Source organism: Puma concolor, chromosome C1 (assembly GCF_028749965.1).
Source record: "Puma concolor isolate L17-30 chromosome C1, mPumCon1.1.hap2, whole genome shotgun sequence".
In the NCBI taxonomy this organism is placed as follows: domain Eukaryota; kingdom Metazoa; phylum Chordata; class Mammalia; order Carnivora; family Felidae; genus Puma; species Puma concolor.
The window spans coordinates 36,891,357-36,911,341 of record NC_141674.1 but is presented as its reverse complement, the minus strand read 5'-3'; the positions used below and the strand labels follow the sequence as shown (position 1 = coordinate 36,911,341).

The following is a 19,985-nucleotide window of genomic DNA, read 5'->3' as shown; positions in this document are numbered from 1 at the left end:
AAGGATGGGCTGTTTTATGTCACACAGAAAGAACTCACAAGCAAGACTGAGGCAACATCGCTAAGCTTCTTGGTCTCTAGATATCTCCCACAACCCATATCAAGTCACATTTGGCACTCATAGTTTGCGAGCTTGGTTCTGTACCCCCTCCTATTTTTGGCCATCTTGTGCACAACATTGGATTAATCATAATCCTTTTGCATGACTGCTTTTATCATTTTTATCATGTACAACACACTTTTTTTTAACATTTATTTATTTTGAGAGAGAGAGAGACAGTATGAGCAGGGTAGGGGCAGAGAGATAGGGAGAATCTGAAGCAAGCTCTGGGCTCCGAGCTGTCAGCACAGAGCCTGACACGAGGCTTGAACTCACGGACTGCAAGATCATGACCTGAGCTGAAGTTGGACGCTTAACCGACTGAGCCACCCAGGTGCCCCACACAACACTTTTATGCATAGCTTTTAACCAATTTAGTTGACAATGGTCCCTCCAGCTCTATTGTATCCACCTTACCTGTGGGAATCATTATCCTGAATCCCACAGTGAGAACCATTCTGTACTTCTTTTTACATAGTTTTATTGTATATATGTTCTTTAAAAATGTTTTTAAATTCTTAGTTGTATTTAACTCTAATAACACGGGAGAGATGCAAATTAAAACCACAATGAGATACTCAGACAAACCCACTAGAATACAGTTTAAAACTTATAATACCAAGTACTAGCAAGGATGTTTGAATCACCATGATCTGTGTAAGGAACCTTGCCTTTGGGAGAGCTCAAATGAGAAGTTCACAGGAAGGGTTTTTATACTACTCTGGCCATGTAATCAAGCCAGATATATGTAACCAGTTAGGCCAATTGTAAACCATCAGTAAAGAAAGTGACCCTGGGAATCATCAGGGGAGCTTCAGCATTTAAATGCCACATTGGAAATTCTAGAATAGACAAAACTATATGTTTTGCAGATAGTGACAAAAGCAGATCAGTGATTTCCTGGGGCCAAGGAAGGGGGAGGGGATTGAGTGCAAAGGAGCACAAGCAAACTTTTTAGAAGATAAAATTATTTTCTGTATTTTGATGGTGATGGTGATTATATTATATGATTATCAAAATTCATTAAATAGTACATTGAAAATTGATCAATTATATTGTATGTAAATTATAACAAATTTTTATAAGTTTTTAAATTTATTTTTTATTTTTTAATTTTATTTTTGAGAGAGGAAGAGAGAGAACACGAGCCAGAGAGAGGAACAGAGGGGGAGAGAGAGAATCCCAAGCAGACTCCACCCTCAGCACGGAGCCTGATGCAGAGCTCGATCCCACAACCCTGGGATCATGACCTGAGCCAAAATCAAGTCAGATGCTCAACTGACCGAATCAACTAAATCAAACTGAAGCCCCTCAGTTTTCTTTTTTTTAAAAAGGGCATGATGCTACATTTAATCTTTTGGGACTAAACTTTTTCATTTAATATTTTATTGTAAAGATTCATTCATATTGTTATGTGTCACTGTGGTTCATGTTTTGACAACCATATAATATTGTGTGAATATTCTATATTGTGTGAATTGTGTGAATATTCTAATTTATTTTTCCACTCCATTGCTCATGGGCATTTGGGTTTCCTTTTGGGATTGCTATAAACATTCTTATACAAGTCTGCTATTATACATGTATGAGTTTCTCTTGATTTATCCCTAGTATTGAGATAACTGGGCTGGAGGGCAAGTAAATATTCAATTATAGGAGATAATCAAACTTTTTTCCAAAGTAGTTCTCTGCTTTTTCTATTTGGGTCAGTCTATCATCAATTTGATTGGGACTCCCGGAGCAAGAGACCCTCTCTTCTTGAATTATCACTGCTTAGCATTTAGTTAGCACCAGGCTGGATACCCAGGAGGTAGGGCAGAAGCTTAGGCACCTGAGGCCTCCCAGGCTCAGCCAATACTGAGTGCAGAGTAAACAGCAGATAGGGACCACATACCATATATGGAGACTAATTAAGGTCCTACTCCCTCGAGCTCCGTCTTCCTAGCTTCACTTGATTTTGAGTCTGGAAGATCTTCCAGGGCCCTCAGTTACAATGCAAATCCCAAGAAAAGAGAGGGCTTAACCTTATCGAAAATCCTTCTCAGCTGACACCTCTAATACCCAAACAAGAATTAGCAGGAAAGGCATAAAGAACAAAATGAGTGACAAAAAGAGGAAGAGGAGGGATAACGAAAGTGGGAAGAACCAGGAACATAAGTATTCTGAAATTATGCTCCCTTTTCTGCACAAGAACCAGTTTTTCAGGAAAAAACAAATTTTAATTAAAAAAAGCAATATTTTGCAAGTGACCAAGCAACTTTTAATATCCCTGCCATTAAAGGATTACCTTCTTTACGTTAAAGTTACAAAAACAACATAACTAGCATGCAGACAGCAGTGATGTAATATCGACCCAAACTTCATACACTCTGGAAGATGAGGCCCTGTGACACTGGGGAAGAGCTCAGGGATTTGGGGGTGGGCCGAACAATGGAAACCAGAGCTTGGCCACAGACCAGGAACAAGAAAAACAAAACCAAAAGCATAACAGAAGAAGACACTAGGAGCTGCTGAGGTGCTCAGAAAGCAAAAGGAGAGCTGCATGAAGAAGGATGAGGGGGTCTCACCTCCCACAGTCCCAACTGCTACACCTCCAACAGCTCCCTGGCTGAGGTGTCACACAGGAGCTCAAGGAACACTTGCTAGATGAATGAACAATGGGAGAAACACACAGAAGAGGAGCACAGCCCTGCGGCAGAAGCAGCTTCCCCAGCCACCTTGGGCAGCAGTGCTGTGGACAGCAGGAGGAGTGGCTTCCATGGTGCAGCTCGGGAGAGCTTTCTCGGTATAAGTAAGCAGATTATCATGCATTGGCTTAACGTTTTTAGTTGCTTGTTCCTTAAATTAGATCATGGGCCATCTGAAGAAATTAGGAAGGCTTGTTTGGGCCCATTGGCTGCTGAAGACTGATCACACAAAACTCACTTCAAATGGGAGAGGTGCTCTGTAACCAGAGGTCTGTAACCAGACTGAGTTCCTGGGCTTTGGACCCCTAGGAGCTAGTGCTCAGTAGCAGCAGCTGGTACAAATGGAACTAACAGTACTTGGACTGACATGAGGCCCCAACTACAGCCCCAGCTCTATGGAACTTCAATAATTTTATTGGCTAAATGCTTCTCCCCAAGTTTACAGCTTAAAGTGTGGGCCTGCTCACTGGCTCCTCTTCCTCCTAAGCCCCTAATCGGGCAGGAACCTTTAGCACAGCCTTAGAAATGGGGGAAGGGGGTACAATAAGTGAGTGAGAAACCTGCTGATGCTCCATAATTGGACAGCAGGACAGAAAAACTCCTACTTTCTAATGCTGAGAATTGTCTACACAAAGACTTGAACATGATGGAGATAGGACCCAGAGTGCATCTTTGCCACTGGTCTTGGTTTCTGGTGCCCCTATGGAAGTATACCCTTTACCTTCCTACCCCAGGACTTCGGGAACCGGGTGATGCTATGTCAGCCTACACATTTTGCAAAAGTACATAGGCCCAAAATTGGCCAAGAGGTTTGGGATTACCAGTTCCCCAACCTGGCAGGATGGGAAGAAAGAAAATGTGTCCATGAAAAGCTTTCGGAAGTGACTCAGGTCTTCCACCTGAACCTTGATGCTGTATTGATTGGCCAGGAACTCAATGGTGCCTTGCACCACATACTCGTTCTGTAAATGTGAGAGTGAGCAGGTGGAATAGACAACGTGGCCTCCTGGTTTGGTGGCAAGGAGTCCAGCCCTGAAACCAGAAAGAGAGAAAATCAGTGACTACTGAGCTTCCCAGAAGCAGAAGGACAACAGGAGGAGCTAGAAGCAGGCACAGTGGAGTCTACTGTGGGATGCACAGCTGTGTTAGCTTCTGAAGTCTCTCCCCCAAAGATACCACCAGAAAAGTCGTTCTCGAAAGAGAGCAGCAACCCAACCTTACTCCATGGGCTCTCCTCTGGAAGCAATCCCCTGAACTCTGACTCTGGTTATGGGCCAAACCCTGGTGCTAGCTGTGCACTGAGTCCTTACCAGCCCTACCGAGCCTTGACTTCAGTAACTTTTTTCAAGCTTTCAAACTTGTGCCACTCACTGGGACTGAGACTAGCGTGGAGGTAAGATAACGTAAATGAATCTGTGCCACCCACCCTGCTATGTGTGTCCTACCACCTAGGGTTTGTGTGTTCCAGAGAAAGGCCATCCTATCATATCTGGAAGTTCCTCTATCAGAAGACCCTTCTGTGGGTGATGGTGTTGGCAAGAGCTCGCAGTTCCCCAAGTGACTGGTCCCCTGGAGCACTGTGGCACAAAGTCCTCAGTTTTTGTAAATCTGTTACTCACGCGAGCAGCTGCATCTGAAGCATAGGCAACATCTGCCGCTCCTTCTTCCTCGACCGCTGAAAGATGTTGTTCTCCTCCTCATGAAGGGAGTGGCGGTCTGTGGTACAGGGCACATCCACCAGCACCTACCCACAAGTGTTAAAGGGTACTGTGTTAGAGCTCCTTACTGGCTCCTCTCCCTTAGGCCCTTGCTCTGAGAGGTTTCACTCAGTGCTCCCTCTGCCCATCCTTCCATTGCAGAGTACCTGACAAAGCTTCTCACTTTAACCTGGTAGACAACTGGGAAATAATGAGTGGGAAAAGAGTATATTTAGGTATACTCATGGCTAGTCAAAAAACCAAAGCCAATACCCAAGTAACCATAATTAAATAATTGATATCAACCTAGAAAGAAGGCCTTCCCTTTTTTTAGAGATTTTAAGTAATAACTACATCCAACATGGGGCTCATACCTACAACCCTGAGATCAAGAGTTGCATGCTCTTGGGGTGCCTGGGTGGCTCAGTTGCTTAAGCATCTGACTTCGGCTCAAGTCATGATCTCACAGTTCGTGAGTTCGAGCCCCGTGTTGGGCTCTGTGCTGTCAGCGCAGAGCCTAGAGCCTGTTTCAGATTCTATGTCTCCCTCGCTCTCTGCCCCTCCCATGCTCCTGCTCTCTCTGTCTCAAAAATAAATTAAAAAAAAAAAAATTAGAGAGTTGTATGCTCTACTGACTGAGCCAGCCAGGTGCCCTTCATGGTTTAGGACTCTGTCCTTGGCTATTTGAATGAAATATCCAATTTACAAAATGATACAATGCCCAGAAGGTAGCTAATATACTGAATAACAGGATCAGGATTCAAAATTATTTTATGCTGAAACATCATATCCAATATGGAAAGTTTTAAAGTAAGAAATATAAAATCATCCATTCATTTACTAAGAGCCTATACTCTGTGCTAGGCACAAGAGACAAAAACAAAAATTAAAACAAAAGAAAAAGTCCTATAATTATGTTTCCAAAAAAAAAAAAAAATTCATCTATGGAAGAGAGCTGTGAATTTTACTTGAGAAATAACCCTTTTCCCACTAAGTCAGGTTCAAACTCTTTCCTGTTAATTGTCTCCAATGAAGACACTACTGATGACTGTGAAGAAGGCTGTGTTCTCTCAATCACCCACGGAGAGCTGGTGAGGTCCAGAAATGGCCCTACATCCCCAAATATGGAGGGCTGGATCTTACTCACTCAGGGTCTGAAGCTGAGATGGGAAGGCCAGATTCTACTAGCTCGATGTCTCAGGTCAGGAATCACTCACCCGGTCATAGGTGTCCCCCTCCAGTTCTCCCCACTTCCTGCCATCCCATGAGGTGACTCGAACTCGATTCCTATCCCTGATATCTTGAGGCACATAGCTGTGAAGAACCTTCTGTAGTCTGACTGTTCGAGAAGTGGACAGATCATTGGCAGCGAGATTGCCTGTGGGAATATAAATTTTAGCATTGTTTTTCTAATTCTGAAAAACAAATACCATCGGAAACTTGATAGGGATTGCACTAATCTATAGATGGCTGTGGGTAGTCTGGACATTAAAATGCCTGTGAGAATAAAGAAACTTCAAAGCCATCGCCTAACAAAACATCACACCAGCAATGGTGCTGATGGAGAATCAGACCAATTCTCAGGCACAGCCAATCAATGCAGGCCCCAGGGGCAGGGGCAGGGGCAAGTGGAGAAGAAACGTTTACTATGTGCATGGCACAGTCCTAGACACTCGAGAGCAGGAGTTGCAAAGGCAAACACTTACACCAGCCAGAAAGGATATGTAAATAAATAAAGCAGACCAAGTATGAATATTTCTAAACAAATATGCTCTCTCCTACTTTTCTTGAATCACGTGTCTCTCTCTACATCTTTGGCAGATGCTATACATTATTTACCAAAAATATATTCTCTTCCCATTCCTTATTAATAGAACTCCAGTTTTATTTGAGGTAGAGGGGAGCGATGTGCCCCATTTCCCAGCCTCCTTTTATAACTAAGTATGACTATATGGCTAAGTTTTGATCAATGAGTTACAGGCATAATTATCGTGTGGGATTTCTGGGGAGATGTTCAAAAGAAGTTAATGCAATTAGATGTGCCCCTTTTACCCAATCTTTTCTTCCTGTCTTGAACTTGAATGTGATAACTGGAGTTCTAGGAGCCATCTTGAGCCATGAGGCAATCCTGACGATGGAAGCCAGAAATAAAATAGGTTGCAAAAAGAAAAAAGGAGCCCAAGTCCCTAAGACTGTGTAGACTCCATACCAGCCCCGGACTGCTGATATCCCAGTTCTCTTATGTAAGAGAGAAATAAACTTCTTTAAGCCAATTTGTTGATTTTCTGTTTTATATGACCAAACCTAATCCTAATTAACTTACCATCTGTCTTTCACTTTCCCTTTTGTGACAGGTGTGAATTCAAAAAAGAGCTCACTGGGGCACCTGGGTGGCCCAGTCGGTTAAGCGGCCAACTTCGGCTCAGGTCATGATCTCGCAGTGCGTGAGTTCGAGCCCCGCGTTGGGCTCTGTGCTGACAGCTCAGAGCCTGGAGCCTGTTTCGGATTCTGTGTCTCCCTCTCTCTCTGACCCTCCCCCGTTCATGCTCTGTCTCTCTCTGTCTCAAAAATAAATAAACGTTAAAAAAAAAATTAAACAAAACAAAACAAAAAAGAGCTCACTTTGGGGCACCTGGGTGGCTCAGTCGGTTAAGCGTCCAACTCTTGGTTTCAGCTGAGGTCATGATCTCATGGTTTGTGAGTTCAAGCCCCATGTCGGGCTCTGTGCTGACACCACAGAGCCTGCTTGGGATTCTGTCTCTCCCTCTCTCTCTGCCCCTCCCCGCTCGTGCTCTTTCTCTCTTTCTCAAAATAAATAAATAAAATTAAAAAAGAAAAATAAAGAGCTTAATTACTTTGTTCTTAGATCTCCTATAAGAAAAAATATTACTGTAAGCTTGATAACAAATGATGACTGATACCTGGCCTCAGAGTCAAGGAATGAAAAGGAGGCAGGAGCTGCGGTGAAGAACTAGAGAGTATATACCTTATCCACTGGGACTGGTCACTCCCATGAACAAGCTTAGTGTTCCCACAAACACATAGAGTCCCAATTTTTGAGGGCACTCAAAGAAGTAAAAATTGGATTCTCTGCTCAGGAGGAATTTGCAGAAGGCCAGGAACTAAGAACAGAAAAAGCTGGGTTCCAGTTCTGGCTCTATCTCCAACTCAGGTGAAAGTTAAGTTATTTCATCTCTTCAGGACTCAATTTCCTCCTCTGTAAAATATGAGGGCTAGACTAGGTAAACTCGAAATTGCCTTTGTCGACTGGAATCAAGGACTCACTTTGGTGAGGGGCCAGGATGGGGGTAAGGTGCTGGTAATTTAGTACACCTTAGAAAAGCAACTCTCAGTTACTTCTCCTTGGCCCTTCTCCCGCCTCTTAGTTCAAGTTCCTCTTCTTCCAAGTAACCCTACTTCATTCATCCCCTTTCTGATGGATTCCTACAGCAGTCAGTCAGATCAGCACAGCCCAGCACAGAGGCTGGGATCTCCTGCACTGGACTCATTAAACCATATCAACACTTTTTCTCCTCTCCCTCTGCACTTCCAGGAGGTAAGATCAAATGTGCAACCTTGCTCAATCACCCATAGGGTCTACCACATGACTGGAAGCTAACCCCAACTATGCAAGTTGGCTGACAAGAACTGAAGAGAAGGGCCCAGGTCCAACAAAAAGGCTAGGGCACAAGGCAAGAGAAACCTGGCAGGGTGAGTGGAAAAACCACAGTCCTGCTCTGGGTATTTCTCAAATCCCCAAGGAAAAAGTGTTGCCTGTTTTAAGGCAGGATGTCAGCCAGTAGATGGCTGAAGTGAACTCTTATGGTACACATAGCCCAGGCTGGTGGCTGCACTACTGCGATTAGACTTGGGCCTATCCCCAGGGAATTCATAATCTTGAAGAGGGAGAAGATGCATACCCGGTAAAGCTCTGATGCAAGGCTAATGTGCTAACAGTTGCTAGGATACTGCCCATGGTAAGGGAGCATAGGAGACAGAGGCGTCACTTTGCAACCAGCCCCTAGAGGTCATGAGGGAAGACTTTCCAGGAGGTGGCACACTTGAGCTGGGACTTGAAAGCTAAAAGGATGTAAGCAGGCCAGCTAGGATAGGACGGAGGGTATTCTAGAGAGAAAATGGAACATGAGCAAAAGATGGAGGCTTATTCAAGAAACAGAGAGTAGCAGGATGTGGCTGAAGCATATAAAGTCTGAGGAAGAATGACATAAAGCTATAAAGGGTGGCTGCAGCCAGATCTTATTGCTTTAGCTGGCAGACTAAGGAAATGGAACTTAGAGACAAAGTAAACAGATACAGAGCGGTAAAAGTGTCAGGTATAGACTGGTCAGGGCCCCACTTTAGTCTGCCTCCAGAGACCTTGCTCTGCTCAGCAATCTTCTTTGGCCAACTGACACAGAGAGAGAGGAGAGACAGCTGCAAACACAAATACTCCACCTTAGCAAGCAAGCACTATACTCCCTCTGACCTTGAGACCTGAAATCCCATCAGATTCAGTACGCCCCTGACTGGGTGAGGTAGGGAGCCCTCATTGACCAAGACACCAGCCCTCTGACTTACGGCAACAGCCAGTCTGAAGCAGTGCTAGTGTCTTTCCCCCAGGGGCCGCACATAAGTCAAGCACAGTGTCACCAGACTGCAGGCCAAGGGCCAAGACAGGCAGCAAGGAAGCAGCATCCATCAGGTAGTAGTCCATGACACCCAGGCTGCCAAGCCTACAAGAGAGGAGACCACCTTATAGTCAAACTCCAAGTCAGGAGACCCACTGGAAGTCAAGGCCACCAAGTCCATGCCCTCGGGGGTTACTGAGTTCTACTCACCAAAAACTCATTTCTAAGACCCACACTCACTTATTCACTCATTCATCCACACAGCAGGCAGAGTGACCCATTTAAAACACAGATCAAGGGGCACCTGACTGGCTCAGCTGGTGGAGCATGCAACGCTTGATCACAGGGTTGTCGGTTTGAGCCCCACATTGGGTGCAGAGATTACTTAAAATTAAAATCTTCAGGGGTGCCTGGATGGCTTAGTCAGTTAAGCAACCAACTTCCGCTCAGGTCATGATCTCACAGTTCCTGAGTTTGAGCCCAGCATCAGGCTCACTGCTGTCAGCCCAGAGCCTGCTTCAGATTCTGTCCCCCTTTCTCTGCCCCTCCCCCGCTCACTCACGTATGGGCACACACATGCTCTCTCTCTCTCTCTCTCAAAAATAAATAAACATTTAAAAAATACATAGGGGTACTCGGGTAGCTCAGTTGGTTAAGCGTCTGACTCTTCAGCTCAGGTCACAATCTCACCATCTGTGGGTTTGAGCCCCACATCGGGCTCTGCGCTGTCAGTGAGGAGCCTGCTTGGGATTCTCTGTCTCTGTCCCTCCCCCACTTGCTCCCTATCTCTTTCAAAATAAATTTTAAAAGAATAAAGTAAAACTTAAAAAATAAATAAAAATAAAACAGCACCCCTCCCCCACGCCCATCACTTCCTATCTCTCTATGTGACACTACTTTTCTTTAAGGCACTTATTGTTCACTTTATATGTACAGGGGTGTGTGTGTGTGTGTACTCTCCTCCTCCTCCCTCTTTAGAATAAAGGCAGAGACTTTGTTTGTTCACTGGAATAACCTCAGCACCTGAAACACCACCTTGCATACAATAGGAGCTCAGTCTTATTGGGTTACATATTAAGATACAAAATGCTTTCTGGGTTCAGAGAAGAGTGCCATCACTTGTCCCTCTCACAGTTACCTGAGTCAGGCCTGATGAAGAAATAGGCCCTATTAGGTGAAGAAAGGGAGGGATGGAGGAAGAAACAGGAGCATTCCAAGAGAAGAGAAAAGACCAAGCGAAGGCACAGAAGCATGCAAACTCATACCTCCTTTCAGAAACAATGAGAAATCTTCAGTAGCAGAAATACAAAGTGGAGGAGATTGAGGTTGAAAAGCAGGTAGAGGCCAGGTTGTAGAAAGCCTAGGACCCTATCCTAAGGAGTTTGGACTGTAACCTGGAGGCAGTTACCAGTTTGTAAAGAAAATGACATGATCACCTAAATAGAGGTTTAGAAAGCTAGGTAGGCTAGAAAGAACACATTAGAAACAGACACCAGTGATGAGGCTGTGATGAAAGTCCAAGTGAGAGCCAATGAGGCATGAAGACAGGCAGGATCCATGTGGGTAGAGAGAGGGACGACAGACAATAACCTAATGGTCACTCCCAGACCATTCCCCTGCCTGAGACACAGCTCAGCCATTGGGGACAGACTCAAGAAGACAGAAACCTGACCTTTGCTGCCCTGACAGGAAGGGTCTGGGAGAAAAATGTGATGAGACATGAGACATAGCAGCACTGAGGGTTTGCTACAAAAGCTATAATCCCCGGTCTTGAGGTTGTAACACCTTCGCAGATAGGCTCAGACTATAATAGGATACTTTCAAAATCAAATCATGCCTGGATTGTCCCTGAAGCTGTGTGCCCATTGCCCCTGCAAAAGAGAATCAACCAGCACTGGTCTACAAAACTCATTCTCATCCAGTTCCTTCCTTTGGAAGTGTCACTCAACTTTTTTTTGGTTCAGACAGTTTCGAGAATCTGCTGAAAGCTACAGTCCCTCTTTTCAACAACAACAACAACAACAAAAAGCACAACAGTTTTTCAGACAATTTCAGGAGGTTCCTGGACTCCCTAAATACATCCTTGACCTCCTGAGAGGTTAAGATTCCCTTGATTTATAGGGAGCCTATCAAGATGAGAAGGAAACCCAAACCTCACTGAATAGAAGCCAAGCACCCTAGGCAACTTAGGAAACCCTGCTTAGTCTGTGGTTCTGCCTAAGACCAATGCCTCCAAACCGGTCTCTAATCCTGCCCCAATCTATCTTCCTCCCACCCCAATTTATTACAGTGATCCTCCTGAAGCATAACTTCGATGAGAATGACACAGACAGTAAGAGATACTGTTTAGGAGTGCTCTACCGCAGGTACTACACTAGGTGTCTCATATACATCACTCCATTCAGGCCTCACCACAGCCCTGTGATGCAGCAGAACCCAGGATCCAGAGCCACACTGGCTGCATCTCAAATCCAGCCCAGGTGCTCAACAATTGTGTGCCTTTAGCAAATGACTCAATTTCTCTGTGCATCAGTTTCCTCATCTGTAATAAGAGTACGTGCCATATAGGATTATTGTGAAAATGAAAGGAATTAATAGAAGTCAAGTGCTTAGAATAGCAGCTGCCACACAATGAGCTATAGTACCAATACCATCATTTTCCAGATTATTTTCCAGGAAAGGAAACCAAGAGTCAGTTATTCAAAGCTAATGTCCAATAAGTAATGAAGGTAGAATCCAAATCTAGGTTTTCTTGACTCCAAAGCCCATGCTTATAACCACTGTGCATTATTGCCTTTCCCCTACTTAGAAACCCTTTCCACCAGTTCTCTAGAACAGATCTTGGCAATTTACAGCAATATGTACTAAAGAGTGCATCGTCTGAAGCCATTCAGCCCTGGCAGGTCTAGCCATTTATAAGCAATCCTGGGCCATCAGAAAAATCCCCTTCTCCCAACCTATAAGCTCCTGGCATTCAAGATTCCCATACATGGCCCCCCACATACTCTTCCAGCCTTACCTTCTAGCTTTACTAAGCATGTAGCCCTCCCTCAAGCCAGCAGCTAGAGCTATTGCAAAAGCTTCCTAATTTACTTCCCTATTTCATATTTGATACATAGCCTCGCCCCTCTTCAATTTGTTTTCTACATAGCAGCCAGAAAAATATCTCAAAAATTCAAATCTGGTTATGTCATTCCCCACCTTAACACTTTTCATGGCTCCCTCTTCCTTTTAGAGAAAAAGTCCAAAATCGCTCATGGCTTAGACTTTCAAAATTTGGCTCCTGCCAGCTTTTTTGGCCTGTCACTCCCACCCCCACCCCCACCCCCATGCCACCAGCTGTAATACCTACTCATTTTCAGGTCTAAGCTTAAATTTCACTTCCTCAGAAAAGACTGCATTAGATCTCCTAGTTATAATACCTCATAGCACCTTGTACTTTTCTTTTGTGGCACTTATCACAATTGTAAATAGTTTCTCAATACTTATCTTCCTCATTAGACTGTAAGGTCAATGAGGGCTTTTGCACCTGTAACCCAGGCACTTAAGAAGGCCTGGCATTTGGTAGACAATAACTATTTACTGAATGAGTGAATCAGTCCTTCAAAGATCAATTCCCATATCCTACAACTTAACATTGAGCTCTTGTTTTCTCAGTTTCTAAAGCACAATGTAGCATTTGATCGCAAGAGTCTTTTTCATCCAACTTTATATAAATCTGAGCACTGGATCAGAAGACCAGGAGTCCCCTCACCACCACGCCCCTCTGGTACTTGGCGTCCCTAGCAAGTCCCACTTGTTCTTTGGTACCATGAGTGTACCTGTCCCACTCACTTGGATGGGTGGCTGTGAGGGCAAAATGAGAAAGCCCTTATAAATAATACACACTTTAACTGTGGAGGGTGTTAAGTGCTCAAGTTAGAGCACTCTTCGATGGGAGGTAGCGGAGAAGAGCAGGTTCAAAGTGCAGGTTTTGGGGTCAAACTGCCTGGGTCTAAGTCCTAGCTGCATCACCTGTTATCCAAGGAACCTAAAGCAAGCAACTTCTCTGCACCTCAGTCTCCTCAAATATAAAAGAGGAACAATAATATTACCTACCTCAGAGTGCTGTTGACAGAACAAAAGAAGATCATGGATAATGCACACACAACACTTAGAAAAACACCTAGCATGTATAAGCACTCAGTAAATATTAGCAATATTAGGATCCTCATTAAATGGGACAAAAGCTGGGTCTCCTGCTGTCTACTTCCTGTAGACACTCAGGATGGCCCTAGCCATGACTCCAGATCCTACCTGGCAGGGGGGAACCGGCTGACATCCCCTCTGGTGAAAGTGAAGCATCGAAGGTTCGGGCTGCAGGTCCCAGAGGCTAGGGATGGAGTTGTAGTTTGGCCACTCTCAGGCTCCAGTTCCCCATGGGAGATGGAGTCATTCACAAAGTCCCTGGCACTCAGCTTCTCCAGCTTTCCACTCACATGATCCCAGGCAGCAAAGTTATTGACCAGTGCACCATACTTCTGCTCTGAAAGGAGACTGACCCGGATGGATGGCCAAAGATCACCAAATTGCACACTGTAGGTCATGTCAAAATTCTGCAGAGCCAGTTGAGTGGCAGGAAATTTGGGCTCTGTGGCAGCCTAAAAGGAAAAGAACAGCCTTATTGGTCTTCCAGCCTTGCCTCTCCCCTCCCACCTAACCTCACCAATACCTCAGAGCCCTGCAGCCAACATGGTTCCAGCTAGTGCCCACTCCTGCCTTTGCATCCTACCTCTGCCAGCCAGAAGAGAAGTGCGAGAGAGAAAAGTAGTAGGGAGTCGGCCCTTCTGTGTCAGTGTTGTGAGAGAAAGCAAGCTGTAGCTCTCACAACAGCAGGTGGGGTCACCAAGAAAGGCGCGGGGCACTCCCTCAGGCCTGGGAGTAAGAAGAACTTAAGAAAATGGCAGCTCAGGATAGGACTCTTGAGGGGGGCCTACCGAAGGTTGGAAGAATCTATGAAGGCCCCGGGAAGCTTCAGCCTTAAAAACAAAAGACGCGGGGCGCCTGGGTGGCTCAGTCGGTTGGGCGTCCGACTTCGGCTCAGGTCACGATCTCGCAGTCCACGGGTTCGAGCCCCGCGTCGGGCTCTGGGCTGATGGCTCGGAGCCTGGAGCCTGCTTCCGATTCTGTGTTTCCCTCTCTCTCTGCCCCTCCCCCATTCATGCTGTGTCTCTCTCTGTCTCAAAAATAAATAAACGTTAAAAAAAAAAAAAAAAAAAAAAAACAAAAGACGCTTTCTCTCTGAACAGTCCTTCCATCTTCTAAAGCATTTTCTGGTCTCCTAGCTTATGTGAGCACCACAACAGATAGCTCGGTGGGATACAAAAAAATATCAACCCTCCACATTCGATGGACAGGTATAAGGTAACTTACCTAATGGCATGCAGTGGCTGACACCATAATGCTCAGAATCACAGGGTTGAGGGTCATTCGGGGAGTTCTTATACCCCAGGAACATGGGATAAAGGGAGCTCACAGAAACCTTGAGGTGTGAGCCAAAATGGGGACTTCTATGGGGGTAGCAGAGAGAGACATGAGTCAACCTTGCAGAGCATAAACACAGATTACGAGGAAAATGAAGACCTCAGCTGAGGAGTCCTCAGGTCGATCCACGTTGCCACAGCTGGGCACTTGCTATGGCTGGCAGTCCTGTTATTGTCTATGAATTTTGCTCTGGTCTGCATTTTTGATTTGGTCAGAACTCTTCCTCTGGCCCTCATTTCTTGCTATGGCGAGGACTCTTGCTCCCACCATGACTTCTGCTATGGTGGGGACTCTCACTCTGGCCACGACTTTTGCTGGGACAGGGACTCTTGCTCCGGCTCCTGCTGTGGGAGGGACTCTTGCTCTTGCCTTGCCTTTTGCCATGGCAGGAACTCTTGCTTCGGCTCCGACTTTTGCCATGGAGGTCACTCTTGATTTGGCCCTGACTTTTGCTACATGGAGAGCTCTCACTCTGGCCCTGATTTCTGCTATGACACTCGCTCTTATCCTGATTTATGCTTTGGTGGGAACTATTGCTCCGGCTCCGACTTCTCTTTCGACTAGGACTCTTGTTCCGACTCTGACTTCTGTGAAGATGGAGACTCTTGCTCTGACTTCGACTTCTGCAGGGGTGGTGGGTATTCTCATTCTGGATCTGACTTCTGCTTTGGCGGGAACTCTTGCTCTGGCTGTCACTGCTCTGGCATTCACTAATAACAGTTAAGCTACGGCTGACATTAGTGCTACAGCTGGAAGTCTTGGATGAAGGCAAAGGACAGCCGAAGGGAACCTGGGGGCACTCTTTGCAGGAGACTCGAGGAGCCACAGAGTAGACGTGGAAGCCACAGGGCATAGTATCGGGGTGGCACCGGGTTTGGGGGCCAATGGGTAAACTTTGAGGATCAAAGGGTGTTCTCAAAGGGATAAAAGAATAGATGTGGGTGGAACAAGGAGGTGCCACAGGCTGGCGATAAGGTTGGGCTGGGCCCCTAGAAGTGCTATAGATGCCACAGGGGGGCACCATGGGCAGTTTATGACACTGAGAGGGGCAAATGGATTGACTGAGGGAAGCAAGGAGTGGGCAGGGATCAGGGGTCGAGGAAACCACAGAATATATATGGGTACTGCATGGGGGTCCTATGGAGAATCCATGGGGGCTGCTCTGAGCATAACTATTGGTTGAGACAGTACCAAAAGGAAGGCGAAGGGCAAGACAAGTGGGGATAACAGGTTTGAGGGTCCTAGGGATCACAGTAGGTAAGGTAGTTCCTTGGGGAATTTCTTTGGGGCAGGGATTTGAGCAAGTGGTAACGGATGTCACCATACAAGAAGGACCAGAAGGGCAGGACGGTGGTGGAGGGGAGGCGCTGGCCTTAGGGGCCCTGGGCTGGTCAAAAGGAGTGTGCTGGAGAGGGATGACCAGGGAGCGACATCTGTGGAGAGCACATGGTTGTTTTAACTCTGAGGATTTGGGGGACTTCACTTGGGGGCAAACTGGGGTAGGGAGAGGGGGTTCATTACAGCTTCCGCGGGGGGGTGACTGGGATGGAGATATAAACTGGTTGCCCAGGGGTGAAGGGAAGGAGAAGACAGTATAAGGACAGCAAGAGGAGAGGGGAAGAGGTGGTTCCTGGGGACAGGGGGGACAAGGGGGACAAGGGGGACAAGGAGGACAAGGAGGACAGGGAGGACAGGGAGCACAGGGGGCACAAGAAATCGGGGTGCCTGGCTCTACCAAGAGGTAAGAGTTCCCACTAATCTCCCAGGTTAAAATGGACTCCAAGCAAGGCTTTATGGGAGCCTGGGACGGGGGTGAGCAAAGAGAACCAGTACTCTTAGGGGATAGGCGGATGGCACAATAAGGGCTACCGGGGGCAGGTACATGGGCCTCTGGAGAGAAATGGGAACAGTGATAAGAGCTCTCCTGAGGTGAGCTGGGAGAGCCAGATGTACCTGCCTGAGAAGAAAGTGGGGAGCCACAGAAATTTTTCCTAAGGGGCAGGTCAAGCTGTGGTTTAGGCTCACAAGAGTCTGGAGGCTTAAGGTGGACATGGTAAAAGCTGCCAGTGGGTGGGGAAGATGCTGGAGAAAGAGGAGGGTCATTATAACTTCTCCCTGAGGACCAGGGAGAGAGCAGAGGGGAGATCCCAGTTTCCAAAACCTTGTGAGAAAGGAGTGGGGAAGCTAGAAGTCTAGGTGCCGGGGGCCGGTGAGCAAGAGGAGGTGACCTAATGGGGGTAGTTCTCAGGGGCCTATGAGTAAGAGAAGGTGACATGATGGGGCAAGTTCCCTGGGATCCAGGACCGGTGGAAGGTGAAATCATGGGATCTGTTCCTGGGTGCTGATGAGTGACAGAAGGTGGAGTCACTGGGCCAGTTTCCAATGGCGCACGAGGGAGGGTGGGAGAAGTCACTGGGCTGGTTCCTGAGGGCCGATGAGGAAGAGGAGGGGAAGTCACAGGGCTGGTTACCAGGGCTGAAGGGTATCCACAGTAACACAGGTAAGTCTGCTGGTCAGTGTAAGGGCTTCGGGGACAGGGACTCGGTGTTCTCAGGGGACTGATCCAGCTGCAATAAGGGCTCCGTGGACGAACAGAGGGTGACCCCAGAAGGCTGCGCCGGTCAAAACAAGGGCTCGAAGGGGGCGAACCCGAGATAATAGGCTCACGGCAGTAAGGCCTTCCAAGGAGTGGATAACAGGGTTCAAAAGAACATCTCCCAGGGCGCAGGGGAGGCTGTGGAGGTGGGGAAGGGGACGGTGGGGGCGGGGAGGGAACCGGAGGGGGTAGGGAGGCGGGCGTGGCGGTTATGGAAGAAATTCCAGGGCTACAGCTGAGGCCAGAGAAAGGGTCTCTGGAGAGGTGAGGAGATTCCAGGGGCTGAGGAGAGTCGCTGCATCCTTTGCCTGGGTCTGGGTAAAGGCCAGAAGTGTGGGCAGGGTGATCGCTGTAACCTTTCCTGGACGCCAGAGGCACCTCGAGGGTGAGGACAGGGTTGAATCCTTTCCCAGTGGGCGGCGGAGACCCAGGAAGGAAGGGGTTGTCGCTAAGACATTTTTCAAGGGGTGAGGGCGGCCGGGCCGAAAGTTCTAGGAGGAAAGGCGGAGACGAGGTCATGCAGGGAGGGATGAAAGGGGGCGGGGTAGGAAAGAAGGGGAGGGCGGGGAAGAGGGAGGAAGGGAAGTGTAAGGGATAGTGGGGGCCAAGGGGAAAGTAACCAACAGCAGGGCAATACGTGGTGGTGACATAACTGAAAGAATGAGGGCGGAGGTGATGGCGTAACTTAGGGGGGCGGAGTCGGGGTACAGCGGACATACTAAAACAGCCGAAGATTTGTGACGAAACAACAGGGCAGATAGAGGCGATGACGTAACAGAGGCGAGAGGGAGGAGCCTAGAGACGGCCCCTGAGGGGCGGGGAAAAGAGGCTAAGGGCCTTCCGGAGGGGCTGGAGTAGTGAACCTATCCGACAGTGGCGGGAGGTGGCAGGGCTAGAGAAGTTTCCCGAGGGGAGGCGGCAAAAGACCGCTGTCACTGTTTCCTCGTGGGCCAGCGGCTGGACCTTACCCATTTCTTCTTATGTCGATGTCTCCGCGGGATGGTCGCGAAGTGCGCACGCTTCAGCACGCCCGGCACACCCCTCACTACCAGCGCAGCCATATCAGCGTGCACCGCCGAGTCATTCCGCCCGGAACCGCAAGGGCCGACCCGCGGGTTCCGGGGAGGTGGGGGCGCCACTCTAGACGAGAACAGGAGGGAATTCCGGCGGCCTCAGGTTCGGGGCTCAGCACACCTTTACAGCTCAGGTGCAAACCGAGCCCCGCTCCTCCAGGGATTTTCTGCGGGTTCTGGGAAAGAGCAACCATTCGCACGGAATGGCGTCTCTGCCTGGGTGCTTGGAGCATTGGGAAAGACTCCGTAAAGGCTCCTAGCCCAGCTGGGGGATCAGAGAAAACCGGGAGGTGGCAGTTGGCGAATGGGGGCGGGAAGGGCCTTCTAGGCAGAAGTTGCACGAGGAAAGATCCTGAGGTAGAGAAAAATGAGGCCAGATTTGTGGGCAGAGGCAGATTTATACTGAAGCTAACCAAGCTTGAAATTTCAGAACTTGCCATTTGCAGTGCCCCTTGCAAGACCCTGTACCTAATTTTGTATTGTTTTTCTTGAAGAGGACCTCTCGGATTCTGTAAGCTGTAGGTCCCACAAAACTTGACCCCCTCATAGGGAGACGGTAGAAAGGAAGGACGTGATCAGATAGGTGGGTTTTGTTTTGTTTTGTTTTGTTTTTTAAAGTTTATTTATTTTGAAAGAGAGAGCATGAGGGAGGGGCAGAGAGAGGGACAAAAAGAGAATCCCAAGCAGGCGCTGGCGCTGACAGCGTGAAGCCCCACACGGGGCTTGAGATCTCACCAACCGTGAGACGTGAGCCGAAATCAAGAGACCAAGAGACAGTCGCTTAACCGACTGAGCCACCCAGGTGTCCCCTCAGATAAGTGTTTTTAAAATGATCATCTGGGAGCTTACTGGTTGGTGAATACACGGAGGTGCTGGGAGACAGCACGGAAGCGCCCTGTCTTTCCCTATGTGCATCTCCATCTGACCGTACCTGAGTTACATACTTTTATAATAAGCCAGTGATCTAGTGAGTAATGGGTTTCCCGAAATATGTGAGCTGCTCCAGCAAGTTAACAGAGCCAAGGAGGGGCTGGTGGGGAACTCTGATCTCTAGGCAGTGGATCAGAAGTACAGATGTGAGCTGTCAGCCAGTGGAGCTTAAGTATTCAAAAGTAATCAGCCACCATTTCAAACTCCCATCAAAAAGTCCTATCACTTTCAGAAGGCAGGAAGTTTGGGTACATTTTTACTGAAGTTACAGGAATGATGAAGCAAGTGTGAATTTTAAGACAACAAACTATCTCTTCACTACCATAGAAAATTAGAAGTAGTGAAGAACCTTGTAGCACTTTGAGCTTTTCCAGTATTTTATGGATTGTGAACTGCCAAAGCTACATATGAATGAGGGAATTTTTTACCTTTGCTCAAACTATATTCTTCTTGATGTGGGTTATAAAATTCCACTGAGAAACATACACCTTTATTTCCACATTTACAGGGCAGGAGGAGTTACCAAAACTTTAAATATCACAAATAGAATCTTGTGTTTATCACTAAAAAAAGAAAAATCATCTGACAGTTGATGACCGGAGTAGGTAGGATTATGGGAGGTAGATCAGATGAGAGAAGACAGTTCTGGATTAGTGTGGTGCCAAGGAAGATACAAAAGGATTCCCGGGCGCCTGGGTAGCTCAGTTAAGTGCCTGACTCTTGATTTTGGCTCAGGTCATGATCTCACGGTT

The 19,985-nt window shown here is 47.2% G+C and overlaps 2 protein-coding genes across 3 annotated transcripts; both read right to left on the bottom strand.

Moving 5' to 3' along the window:
- Nucleotides 1-2,336: 2,336 nt before the first annotated feature.
- On the bottom strand, nt 2,337-18,341 carry NSUN4 (NOP2/Sun RNA methyltransferase 4). 2 transcript variants are annotated; one of them, XM_025912093.2, is made up of 6 exons: nt 18,199-18,341; nt 13,408-13,751; nt 9,062-9,216; nt 5,701-5,861; nt 4,406-4,530; nt 2,337-3,818 (listed from the first exon to the last, which is right to left on the bottom strand). In XM_025912093.2, exons 1-6 carry the CDS (start codon nt 18,289-18,291, stop codon nt 3,542-3,544), a joined length of 1,155 nt encoding a protein of 384 aa, XP_025767878.1. In that variant the 5' UTR covers nt 18,292-18,341; the 3' UTR covers nt 2,337-3,541. The 2 variants fall into 2 exon arrangements, with proteins under 2 accessions (XP_025767878.1, XP_086572968.1); XM_086716842.1 differs by lacking the exon at nt 18,199-18,341 and adding an exon at nt 14,524-14,651.
- Nucleotides 14,867-18,093, bottom strand: LOC147577988 (sperm head and tail associated protein-like). The gene has a single exon (XM_086716841.1). The coding sequence runs from the start codon at nt 17,945-17,947 to the stop codon at nt 14,867-14,869; it is 3,081 nt and encodes a 1,026-aa protein (XP_086572967.1). The 5' UTR covers nt 17,948-18,093.
- Nucleotides 18,342-19,985: the final 1,644 nt, after the last annotated feature.

Bases quoted from the DNA above. Each gene is read 5' to 3' on its own strand.
- LOC147577988 (XM_086716841.1), bottom strand. From the start codon at position 17,947: ATGTCCGCTGTACCCCGACTCCGCCCCCCTAAGTTACGCCATCACCTC.
- NSUN4 (XM_025912093.2), bottom strand. From the start codon at position 18,291: ATGGCTGCGCTGGTAGTGAGGGGTGTGCCGGGCGTGCTGAAGCGTGCG. The intron at 5,862-9,061 runs GTAAGTCAGAGG...ATATTCCCACAG, and splicing joins GCTTCAGACTGGCTGTTGCC to GCAATCTCGCTGCCAATGAT. The intron at 4,531-5,700 runs GTGAGTGATTCC...ACTTGTGGGTAG, and splicing joins AGGGGGACACCTATGACCGG to GTGCTGGTGGATGTGCCCTG.